At 39.6% G+C, this 12538-nt stretch overlaps 1 protein-coding gene across 4 annotated transcripts in view; it reads left to right on the top strand.

Moving 5' to 3' along the window:
• Positions 1-12538, top strand: part of CNTN6 (contactin 6) — a 149133-nt gene that overhangs the window by 116995 nt on the left and 19600 nt on the right. For all 4 annotated transcript variants that reach the window (XR_003555667.2, XM_055806725.1, XM_027790654.2 and 1 more), the window contains exon 12: positions 6370-6497. Coding sequence is in view for 3 of the 4 variants with exons in the window: in XM_055806725.1 (XP_055662700.1) it covers positions 6370-6497 (128 nt within the window). In the remaining variant the exon portion in view is untranslated. The remainder of the gene's footprint in view (positions 1-6369; positions 6498-12538) is intronic.

The following is a 12538-nucleotide window of genomic DNA, read 5'->3' as shown; positions in this document are numbered from 1 at the left end:
AGGGGAGAAAAGAGCCATAAATGGGCCATATCTCGTAAATATGACATGAGACCAGGTTGTTTATGTGGAAAAAGACCAGATACATGGAAAGCAATGTTTTTTGGGGGTTGCATGCCTGTTTTCTTTCATTGCTAAACTAGTTCTTTGGTTGGCATGCCATTCTTTCCCATACACGTAGAGATGCTGCTGCCCAGTATTCCCTGGCTGCAGGTTTTGAGACATATTGCTACAATAGATTTAGATACATGTCTACTGACATGGTATTCCGGTCACATTTTTCTTTGCACATCACACAAGAACATCTGTCTTGCGTTTAATGCTCGAGTATGTTAAAGACAGGGCAAAACAACTTTTGCTATTTTATGTTAAAGGGAGTAGTACCATTTCCTGAAAAGACTCTATTTTGTCTGGAAGCTTTATGATGGAGTATTACTCAGTTCAGATGTCTGTTTGTGGTCCCAAATTTCAGAGATCTTATGCAAAAATAATGTTCCTTTTTAGGAACAGAGGGGAATTTTAGGAAATAACAAAAAGCAGTATCATAGTGTCACCTTCTATCATTGCTAATAGTATTCTTTTCCAAAATATTTTAATAAGGCTATTCAGCTAGATTGTGTAATTTTGTTTTGATCCAAATAGGTAACAGAGTTTAATGACATTGATTTTATTTCCAGTTAATTGCCAGTCAACTCTGAAGCTCATTTATATCAGCATGCAGATAAGGAAAATCTTCTTTTAAGCATAGTTTATTAAATGGAAATACTATTAGCATACAAATGACACCCAGAATAGGATAAACAGATACAAAGATCATTAACATATAATACAGACAGTCGGATCTCAGATGGGACTCAGCGGGACCTTTTCAAAAATACCAGGGCTGTCATCAGCAGGTACAATTCATTCACTCAGTCAAACTTTACTCACATTTCTATCTGCATACATCACTAGTAATTCTGAGTCACTGGAGAGCGGTGCTCATGTTTCTGCCCCTCACTTACTTCCCCTTGTACTTTTTAATTCAGCTTCTCATGCTTTTCCATCTTTGTAAAATTAGAAACTTCATTTGTTTTTTCAATGTCTCCTAGCATATCTGAAGAAATTTATAAACAATATATCTCTGCATAGCCTATGAAAGCAAGAGTGTTTTTGCTCTTGAGCAGTAAAGTGAGACTGAGAAGACATGGTTTCAAATAGGATTTCTCAGATAATAAAAATTACTTGCCTCTGATTTCATCAGATCCAGAATACTCCCTTTTTATCTGCACAGTGCTGTGATGATGACTTCAGTAACATTATGAGGTGTCAGACATTTGAGGTTAGAGGGAGACAGAAGAGTGAATCTTTACATTAAGTATCAGGGTTACTTTATTTTGAAAGGAATTACTTTATGCCCTTGAAGAGATAGCTACCCTACAGGCAGTGCTGAAATCTGCAGAAGTAGGCTTGATTCTCCCCTAGTTTGACACCAGTCCAGATCAACTGATTTTGATGGGGATTTCAAAGACATTTGCTGTATTGAATTAATGCAATTCACATCCATGAATTAAAATTGCACCTCTCTCTAAAACAGATTAGATGAACAATACAGCAGTGCACAAAAAATACCTCTGCTGCACTTTAAAATCTAATGAGTTGACACCTCTTTCTTTTCTCAGATTTTATTTTTCTATCAGCCTTGTTAAATACATATTATTCTTTCATGCTCTTAAGATCAAAGTAAATAGCCATCAACAATCTTTTGTTCACATGAGACAACACTTTCGGAGATGGTTTGTTTGGCCTGGTTAATTAAAAGCTGTACCTATCATCCCTGCTTGATTTCTCAAGTTCTTTACTTAAAAAGTATGTGTGACAATTTTAATGAGCTCTCACTTCTTCCCAGTCTCATGTCTTCTGTAGAAACATAGCAAACTAGTCTTTTTGAACATTATGCAGAGTTTTGCCTCCAGCAGATCTTGGGTAGGCTGTTTGTTTTCCCTTTCTGCGTATAATGCTTATCTTAGTGTACTAATGGAGTCACTCAGAGAGGACAAGGACGTGGATCAATCCAATGTAATAAGTAGATTAAAACCAAACAAAAATACGTGGCTACACTTAAATAAACCAGGGAAGAACTTCTCACAGACTGTCATGGGACTAAAGGTTTGCAGAGGCTCAAAGGGCTTTGAATTCATTCCTGAAGACAAATTTCATCCCACATAGAAAGGTACCGTCTCCAGTTCCAAACCCTGGGTTAAGAGTCACTGAATGCTAGGAAAAGACCGTGGTACCTTCTACTGCATCCTTACCCTGCCCTCGCCCTCTGCCATGGGCGTCCTGCAGGTGGGAAATTGGCTCAGCGTGTCTCTGAACTGGGCTTTAAAAGCAGTCCACCTTCCTGTGATCCACATGAAGTGAACCACATCTAACACATCCATCTTTTTGCAGGGTAAGTTCTCGGGCCTGTTAGATACGGAATGATATTTCTGGGTATTTCCAATTAGCCCTTCGCTACAGGACCTTACATAACTGATTTATATAACTGGATTTCCATTTTTTCCTTATACCAACTTTGCTTAATTGAGCTGTTTACCCAGAGGTAGCCCCTGTGGGATTCAGCAGAAATATGGGTGTCAGCACTAGTCTGCTAAGGATTTAAGCATTTTGTAGGTCAGAGATGCCTGTTTAGAGTTGGGCTTATGCTTAAGCAATCCCTAGCTGTGACAAGGCTTTATGAACAGCTGCCCCAGTAGCTCCCAGTAGCTCATCTCATTCTTCATTTTTCTCCTCCTTTCACAGGGATGCATTTATCAGATCTGCTTCAGATCTTTTGCTTTTTGTCCCTCGACAGGCACTTATCTACTTATTGAGAGAAGTCCAGTATTCCTAACAGAAAAAGATATTCTACTTGCATTATATTGGACAAGTTAAACTTTCCTGTCTTGTCGCAGTGCTTGGAATTACCTTGTCTTCCAATGCAAATGCTAAGAATTATTGTCTATAGCCTTCACACAGTCTAAAATCTTCTGAAAAGTTAACAGTTTTCAGCAAGCCTTTCAGCAGGTGAGACATGTGTTTCACAGCTTCTTTTAAAATCATTTGTTAGAGCTTGATCCGTAGCCCATTAAAGGAAACATTCCCATTGCCTTCAGAATAACAGTTCCATTATTTGAAAGACAAATGGAAGAGGATAAAGTGCAGCCTCTCTGAACCCACCCATGGCGTAAAGTCATGACTCTCAGGAAGTTTATGGCAACTTTGTTGTTCATGGGAACTGGGTTGGTATTTCATATCACTTTTTTTTCCCTTGCATTTGAAATGCACCATCTTGGTTTTCTGCTGTGCTCTGCTTTCTCATCCCTCTCCTGACATGGACCTCAGTACAGCTGGAAATTACTCACTTTTTTTGTTCTTTAGTTCTCTTTCCCACTAACTAAATACTCTGGAGTCCTCTGTGCTTTTACATAAATTCTGTCAGAGTATCTTATTTACTGCTAGCTCCCTAATTGTCTTTAGGTAGTGTGACCTCTGTTTCAAACCACTCTGAATCTTTTATTAGTTCATGGTTTCTCTTTGCTAAGCTCCGTTTTGATCTATTGAAAGAGCCATTCCATCCTCAGCCTGCCCAGGCATTGAAATACTGTTTCAGAACAGCATTTCTTCAGATCAAACATTACCTCAGCAGCTCTTGACTGGGTACAAACCCCTCTTAGTGGATAAACCTGGAACCTGGGAATTATTCAGGTCTCAATTCCTAATGAAGACGGCAGGGAAAAAAAAATATCTGAGTGAGACGTGACTAAACTTCACTGAAAAAGCCCTAGCCAGAAATCCACAGGGGGCTAAGCACAGAGCCTGTGCATTCAAAGATTCGCCCTTTATTATTCTGTATTTTTACAGAGTCTTTTTTTCCTGTGTATTTACCTACATTAGAAGCTTTTGGGGACTGAGAGGGTTTTTTTGCCTCATGCCTACTTCTGGATTCCAATTTGTGCCTTGAGCTTTTAGGTGCAACTACAATAAAAATAACAGGACATCAATATTTGATGGTGAGAAAGACGCTACGGTGGCTTGTTATAACTTATTATTCAGGTGTCCAATTTCTGAACATTTGCTTGAATCTCTTTTGATACTCTTTGATGAAGCCACCATATGTTAGCTAACCAGTCCATTGAATCAACTATTTTATCACCAGCAGTTTCTAATGAGGGTGTTTTCTTCTGGCTGGTACAAACTGATGTGAAGAAATGCATCATTAATGCAAAGAAAATTGCAGAGGCAGAACTGGAATACTCACAAATGTGTTTCTTCATATTTAAATCTGCCTTTGAAATACTGTCATCAGGTGGGTCCCCATCCTGAGGTGGAGAGGAACCCATAGTCTCTTGTTTTGATGCACAGCATCATGAAGCCAGCAGAAAGGGTCACTTCTTTCATGCTTATTCATTCTTCCTTATCCACAAAACGTCATTGAGTAGATACATCATTATACTGAAGACCGTACTTTCTTGCTTCATATTTTGCTCCTCTCCAGTTTAAGATGGCTATATGATGGGTTATTAAACCCAAATGTTTTCTCATCATACTACAAATTGCATACAAACAACTGCTGCACTACCTGATGATTATTGCCATGGAAACAAAGAATTTTTTATTCAAGCCTAAACCCCTTCCCCTCTCAGCTCCACACACTGGTGACAGAGTGCCTGGCATCATGGGGACATCTCAGCTTTTCTCACTCCTAAATCCACCCCTTTCCTGCTCAGGAGCAGATCTTTCAACAGGGTACGGTCAAACAAGAGTGGGAGACATGACCCTGGGGGGTCGTAAGCAAGAAGACTGACAGGAATCCAAGTCTAGTGCTTCTCTTCGTCAGTTGAGAGCCTGGGAGCGTGTACTGGGAAGCAGAACAGGGTCTAATGTGTTACACATAGAGCTACAAGTGTATAAATACCAGAGCGGAATGCAGCATGATACTACGATGGGTTTATGTGTTTAATGGCGATGATATTACTGCCAGCTTCAACTTCTGCTCCTGTTATTGTTTGTTTCCTTTAATAATTCATTGCACCATCCGATCTTATGTTGTTAGTAATAAATATTAAATGTCCAAGCTGTGATGCATGAATTAGGTATTTTCTTTTTATAAAAGGATTCTTGTATTAGATTTAAATGCCAATTAAAAGAGGAATATAGAAGTACAATGGAGCACTTCTGTGAGCGCTGGAATGAATGAAGCCTGGTTTCCTGTGAATTTTTGACTTATAGATGGATTTTGTCACATTTGAGAAGCCATGGCACTTGAGTGCAGCTCTTCATTGGTTGGGTGCAGATTCTCTGATGCCTACTAGGGACTGTGCTCATGCAGTGGCCTTACTGACAGGAGGGCCTGTACATAGAGACCCTGACCCAATTTTCATGAAACTTTCAGGAACTTCATGTCTTCCAGCCCACTGTCCTTCTTCTAAACTCAGAAAAGAATTGATCAAGAACTTGAACATCTACCAGGTGCAACAAGTGGATGGAAGAACTGAAACAAAATTAACAAAACTTTGTAGGGTAACTGTATTTTCTATCCAAAAGATTATTGCTTACCTAATTCAGTTTTCATTTTCACATTCTCTACCTTTGATTGATATGTGTTCTCTATGTTTGTGAAGAAAATCCCCAAACCCTCAAGTGCTGCCCTCGTATGTACAAACAAAAAAGTGCCAAACTCTGTACTGATTTACATCTCAAAGTATCTCATTGACTTAAAGAAGCATATGAACAAACTTAGAAATTAATTTCATCCATAAAACCCTGGAGCGGTCCTGAAATTACTATTAAATGCGATTTACTGAATACTCTGCAAACTGGTGTAAACAACATAGAGACTAATAAGGTGATTTGAGGGCCCTATGAGACAGGGATGTATTTGATTTGGTTCCTTGGCTTGTGAGATGGCATTTCAGCATCTCAGCTAGTCTGCTAATACCTTTTAATAATCCTGAAAAAATTGCACAGCCATCTGGGCTCAGACACAATATGAGTATAGCATAGGAGCACTGGGATCTGAATTCGTGCGCGCACACACACACAGGTAAAATATAGCACATTTAGGTAACAAGTTGCGTATTCCTTCTTCCTCTTGAGACTCCAAATTTTGCTGCAACAAAGTCAGCTAGGTATGCTAATGGTCAGCTCCAGTATGTTAATATAAGATACTTAATGTAGAAACCAGTAATAAGCAGGGGTGAAAATTGATTTATACCTATTCAGCTTGCTGTAGAAGATAAAAGTTATAATGGAAACATTTAAATATTAAAAGTAGCATTGCATTTCTGCTACAGTTCCCGTAACAGAAGTCTTTTTTACTTCTTTTTTGTTTGTTTATTTTTTCCCCAGGGTCACCTTTCTAGAAGATGGCAGTCTCAGACTCTATAACATCACCAGATCAGATTCCGGGGTGTACACTTGTATAGCAACAAATCAGTTTGGAGCTGCCAGAAATTCAGGAAACCTGATTGTGAAAGGTACTTTAATTTTGGGGGGCTTTTTTTGTGCTTTATGAATATTAGAAAGTATGTGCCTTTTTCATTGGGATGCCCAAGCCTGTGCTGATCAGTGCTAGTATTGACAGGTTTTCACTTGCAGTTTAAAGCTGAAACTAAAGCTGTCCACTGCCTGCAGCAAAGAAAACCTCATGACTGCACCACTCCCATGATCAATTTGTTTATCAGGGGGGTCTTCCAAGATACCCACAGAAACAAGTAGCAACATTAAAAATAATATTTGCACAGCAGTACCATTTACACATCGCAGGTATGGGCTGTGCTGCTGCAGGCACTGGGGTGTGGAGACAGATCAGTGTGGAGTCAGTGTGTGTACCCTGTACAGTGTGCTTGGATGAGTGAATTCAGCTCATTTACGATTTACATCACATCTGAGACTGCAGAAGAGACTTCAAAGCTGGGGTGCCAGAAAGAAATAAGATGTTATGAAATTATCAGATGGGTTTATTTTCTTCAGCGTGGGGCAGATACATGTTGCATACGTTGCATTCCTGCAGAATCTGAAGCCATTCACTCCTGTGCTTTCCAGCTGCTGTGTGCTACTCTGGTAGATAACTCCAACACAGATCAGAGCCAAGCAAAACCTCTTCTTTGGCCATTCACAGGACTTTTGAATCTGAATATGTATAATGGCCATCTCCCACAGCTCTCACCCTAATTGCTGCATTAATAATAAAACAAGGCATCTGTCAGGGTGTCTTCTGTGCTTTCATACTAGTTTGTTTTCCTGGATGTTAACACTAAGACACTTCATTTCAGAGGACACCCCTTTGTCTGAAAACATATGATTTTTTTTGCTGTCTTCTTACATTACATTTTGGTTTAATTAAACTATTTCAGCCATTAACTACAGGTTAATACAACTAAACAGATGTCTTTCTGAAGGGAGAGCATCCCCCTTTCACATTACCATTGTTTTCTTCTCCATTATGCATACGAGATAAAATTTTAATATTCTCCGTAAAAAGAATGTGACTTGCCTCTTTGACAATCATCGCTATGAACTTGTCTCATCAGGATCATTATAAGAAGCCAAATCGTACATCCTCTAAGACAAAATGACTGATGGGATGTGATGAGATGTGCCATAGTGCAACTACCTAGTTATGCATGATGTTTCCCAAACTTTGTATAGATGTCAGCAAGGACTGGCCTGTCTGCATAACACTTCCAGCTCCAGTGCTTTCTCCTTCTGTTTTGTCTTTTTCTCCTCCTTGTTTTTGATGAAGGCACCAAGTGCAGGTGATAGTCTGCCTGTCCCATTTTGTAGCCCTTGCATATGAAACAAATAACCTTTAGGACTGGAAAGCCATGTTGCCATCTTCTGTCCTTTCCCCTTCTCTGTCTTCACTGCAAGCCATCACCAGGGGGGACACTGAGTTTTCCCCAGGCTGCTGCTTTCTTTGCTTTCAGTTTTTATCCAGCTGTAGTAGGCTTGTACAAAGCCATGGCTGGGAGAAGTGGGAGACACAGTATTCAAAGCCCTTGACCGAGAAGTACTTGACCCTGGTGTCCTGTACACTGGACAAGTGCTGACCCGTGAAACTCCAACCATTAGCACAAAAAGTGGACAGCCCCTGGGTCATGTGCCAGTTGCCCAGCAAGGTGTGTTGTCACAGAAGAGGACCTTTTGTGCAAGATCATACTTGGGTGACAGTCCTTACTTGCTGAAAGCTTAAGTCGCAGCAGGCACAGCCAGTGTTTGGGCACCTGGCTCTGTTTAGCTTCTCCTCTTGGTCTAGGCAATGTGCTGTTGCTGTGTTGCTTTTGGATGGGGGCTCTCACTGAAAACCCTGGCAACTTCAACACCTAATACAGCTTTTCAGACCACCTTGGTGAGGCCAGGAGTTTTGTTCGTAGATGTGATGCGTTAGTTGGAGGTGTATAAATAGCTTTCCTAACAGCCATCCTGTGGTTATCAGTTTAAACATCCAGAAAATCATGTTATCAGCTAGGAGACACATCATATCAAATCATCACATCTGCTGTAATTCTCTTTCCCTCCAGAGCTGCAGCTTTGTCTGCACTGGGGCTGAGCTCCTGGTGTAACCACACACCCTGGCTCTGGTCCCAGTCCAGTGATGCTCTGCAGAGGGGTTCCTGCCCTGCAATAGTTTCCACCCTTCTTTGAAACACAATTAAATATGTTGTGGAACATATTAAAGTATATGATGTCCAAAGCAATCTTTTGCTTCAAGTTTTGCTGTGCTGTCTCCATTAGTAAAAGGAATTTGTACAAATTTACTGCTCAGGTGGACTAGTCCAGAGCTGGAGGACATGAAAAGAGATACTGTTTGTACAGATATTCCTATGAGCAGCATATGAAATGAGTATGCTCTGAGCTTTGATCAGTGACAGAAGAAAAAGGAAAACGGAGGCAAACTTAGTATGTATTTCTTTTCTTTGCTTCCACATGATATATTCAATACAGACTTTTTTATAAAAGTATTCGTATTTGTTGATTTTAAATGAGAAAAATTGAGTTTATAAGTGGAACTTCTGAGGTTACAGTAAGCGTATTAATCAGTTTTGCAAAACAGCTAACAACAATAACGTCTGCAGTTACAAGAAGAGGAGCACATTATTAAATGTAAATTTTAACTCTTTTTTTTCTTAATATTCTTGTTTTCAATGACTTCAGAATGGTTACTGTAGCCTGCACGCATGACCTCTTACCTAACCTACTGCATCTGGCAAAAATCTTTTGCATACTCATATTCTGAAAGAGCAATTAGCATTGATGCAGGGCAACATGTAATCTGAGACGATGTTTCAGCACAGCTAGCAATGAATAAACCAAGAAGTTTAGGGTTTAGGGATCTCTGACTTCATTAAGGTTATATACCGTTTCGCATATCACATATATACATCCTAATGGAGCAATATGGGAAAATCACATTAAAATATGAAAAAAATGTTTTGTTTGGCATTTATGAAGTTTATTAAAACACTGAGTAACAACATGGTATAAAAATGATCTTGTTTGCAGGGAACATTTGTTTTTGTTTCCCCTCTGGAGAAGTTTTGGCTGTTCAATTATAGGCCTCATTGCTTCAGCATTATTTTCAACTGAAATGTCAGAACTTGGAAAAGCATATCTAATGTGCAAATTAAGTTTATTGCTGCTCATTGAGTTGTTTATTTTTTGTGTGAGAAGTCTTTATTATACCTCCAGCACTCACAACATCTTATCTATTTTCTCTTCTGGAATGGGATTTGCCATATAATGCATGTCTGCAGTTGCTAAGCAAGATAGATAGATAACGTAGAAGCAAGAGCTTTTAAGAAGCTTTTAAAAGGATTTGAGGTGGAAGTCTTAAAGACACCCCATAAAAGAAGCAGAAAATATCACACAAGTGAACTGCTCTGCATCAGCAGCACCACTGGATATCAGCAGGCTAGAACAAGAAGTACAAGAGGATGGCAGTACCACAATAAAATGGATTTTTTGCGAACGCTACTAAAGAAACACACCTGACACGCAAACCCAGCGTAATCCACAGAAGAACAGTTTTCAGTGTTTATTTGGTGGAGGCAAAGAGGTTCATGCCAGTAAGAAAGTAGACGACTTATAATACTAACAGCATATAGCTTTGAGATTTTTTGTGTTATAAGAGGAAAACTTTATGTTCTGATACTCCAAAATACCGGTTCACTAGAGGGTTCCATAGAATGCATCTTTTTTCCAAATATTTATCTTTTCCCTACAGAGGCATTCCATAGGTTTTAGCAGACAAATGATTATGGAATTTTGATTCCTTCTAATAACATTCTATAACAGGATTGCAGATGTCTTATTTCTGATCTTTTTGAATGTGTGATCAAATAATGACATGAGGAATTACATGACAGACCTAATGAGGCAACTGTAATATTATTGGAACCTTCTGATGAAGAAAAGTTTCAAAAAATGTCCAGCCAGTTTCATTAAAAACAGCTGGAGCTAATGGCTCCTGTACAACAGATGACTGGCTTTGATGGAGGTGTAAAGATTTTACAAAAAATGGGACATCATTTTCTGTTTGTGTTCTGTGGATTTTAGAATGCAATGATTGAATCTGTTCACAAATTCTATGCAATCCTGTTTGTATCTTTCTTGCTTAGTCTTACTTTGACCTTTCCATAGAAATAAATTGATTTTATTTATAGTATTCTACTTATTTATAGAATACTGTAATTGTACATAGTGCATTGTAGAAGAGTCAAAATGCACTGATCCTGGTGACTAACCATCCAATATGGAGAAACAGGAGTTATAAAATGAGGTGGCATTAAGTCTTGTGGCAGTAGAGATGATGTGGGTCTTGTGAAGGGTAGATATTTTAAACTGAAATTTGAAGGACAAGAAGTACTTGACACATGGAAAATTCCGTAGTGGCGCAGTTTTATAAATGCTGAATCAACTAAAGCAGAAAAGGTGAATTTCACCCCTGGTATAAGTGCTTTGATTTGGAGTTTTAGCAGAATACCCAATTCCATGGGTAGCTTCAGACTATCGTCAAAGCAGTGAAAAATAAATACATCCAAGTTCTATTTAAGGGAAACAGATTAAATGCAAGCAGGAGTTCATACCTGGCAGCAAGGAGCTTATCCCAGGCTTCGGGGTCCATCTGAGAGGGCTGGGAAGCTGAACCCTGTAGCCACTGTTTGCTCATACCCAGATATTGAGCTTACCAGTGGAAGGTGTGGGAAATATGCTTTTGCCCATCTAAGTGGTTGACATTGTAAACGAGCCTTGTCAGGGCCAGCCCTCTTCATTCCCAGCGGCAATTACTCTGTACAGAAGACATGAGCTGCAGAGGTGACCCTTGAAGGGATTTCAGAGGGGCCAGTTAGCCACCTCCTGGTTCTCCCAGCTCCACCACACAGGTCAGACCCAGAGGCTACATGAGGTGGGCCACAGCCCAGGCTGACTTACCAGACCATTCAATACCCTCTTGTAAATCAGGTGCAACTTTTTGCACCATTTATGAGAGAATATGTGTGGAGACATCTCTCCTGCACAGGTAAAGACAGAGCAGACAAAACCCAAGTGGAGTCAGGGAGAAAGTATGTATAAACATTGAGAGCAATGTAGAATTTCCCCTTTGAGGTTGACCACGGTGTTCAGGGGAAGTCTTTACTTCTTCGATGCCGTATCTTGTTGGCTTTAAAAGCTCGGTTTATAGGTTTAAGGAAGGAGTGACAGGATGACTTTGGAGGAAGAGATGAGGAGTTTGGAGGACCGTGTCAGGCCAGAAGATGATGCCTCTCCACCTGCTAGTGGCTAAGAGAAGTTCAGCTATCACAAAAGCAACTTTAAAATTTTTAACATAGACCAGGGTATTATTTTTTTTTCTTCTTTTAACATATACAGCATTGTTGGGAGTAATAGAATTTCTCTCCTCCAGGTGTTACTCATGCAGTTCTATTTCAGCTGTGAGAAGTACAGAAGGAAAAGCAAGAAAAGAAAACTTTGTGGAGGTTCTCTAGTTCCCAGATACTTTTCAGAATTATTCTATAAAAGTTACCTGTACTTCACAATGGAATTACTTCATTAGAGATTTATGGAGCCAAGTTCTTTGCCAGCATGTGCTGAAATCAGTGGAGTTGTGCCAACAAAGAATATGGCCCTTGAATCATCTGGAATTTATTGCATCTGACACACTGCTTCCAGTGAGAGGAAGAGATTTCTCTAACCTAATGATTGAGTATCTTTAAGACAGTCATCTGAGGCCTTCACATTTTTACAGTCCTTGACTTCACACAAACTGATGGAGCTGCCACAGTGATAGTTTTACATGGCTGTGAAGAGCAATTGGAGTATGCAGAGAAATCTGAGCAAGCGTGTTCCAAGTCTGAGCTCTAACTCACAATGAGAACCTCTGACACTCTCTTAATGATACCAGAAAAAAAACACCTTATTTGTCTGTAAAAGTAAAAACAAGACAAGTTCTTTCTTTGTTTTCCCCTGAAACTGTTACTTGATGCCTGCGGCTGTGATGCTTTACAGATGAAACCAG

The sequence above is a fragment of the Falco peregrinus genome, chromosome 5, assembly GCF_023634155.1.
Source record: "Falco peregrinus isolate bFalPer1 chromosome 5, bFalPer1.pri, whole genome shotgun sequence".
NCBI lineage: Eukaryota > Metazoa > Chordata > Aves > Falconiformes > Falconidae > Falco > Falco peregrinus.
This window is presented reverse-complemented; position numbering and strand designations above follow the sequence as displayed.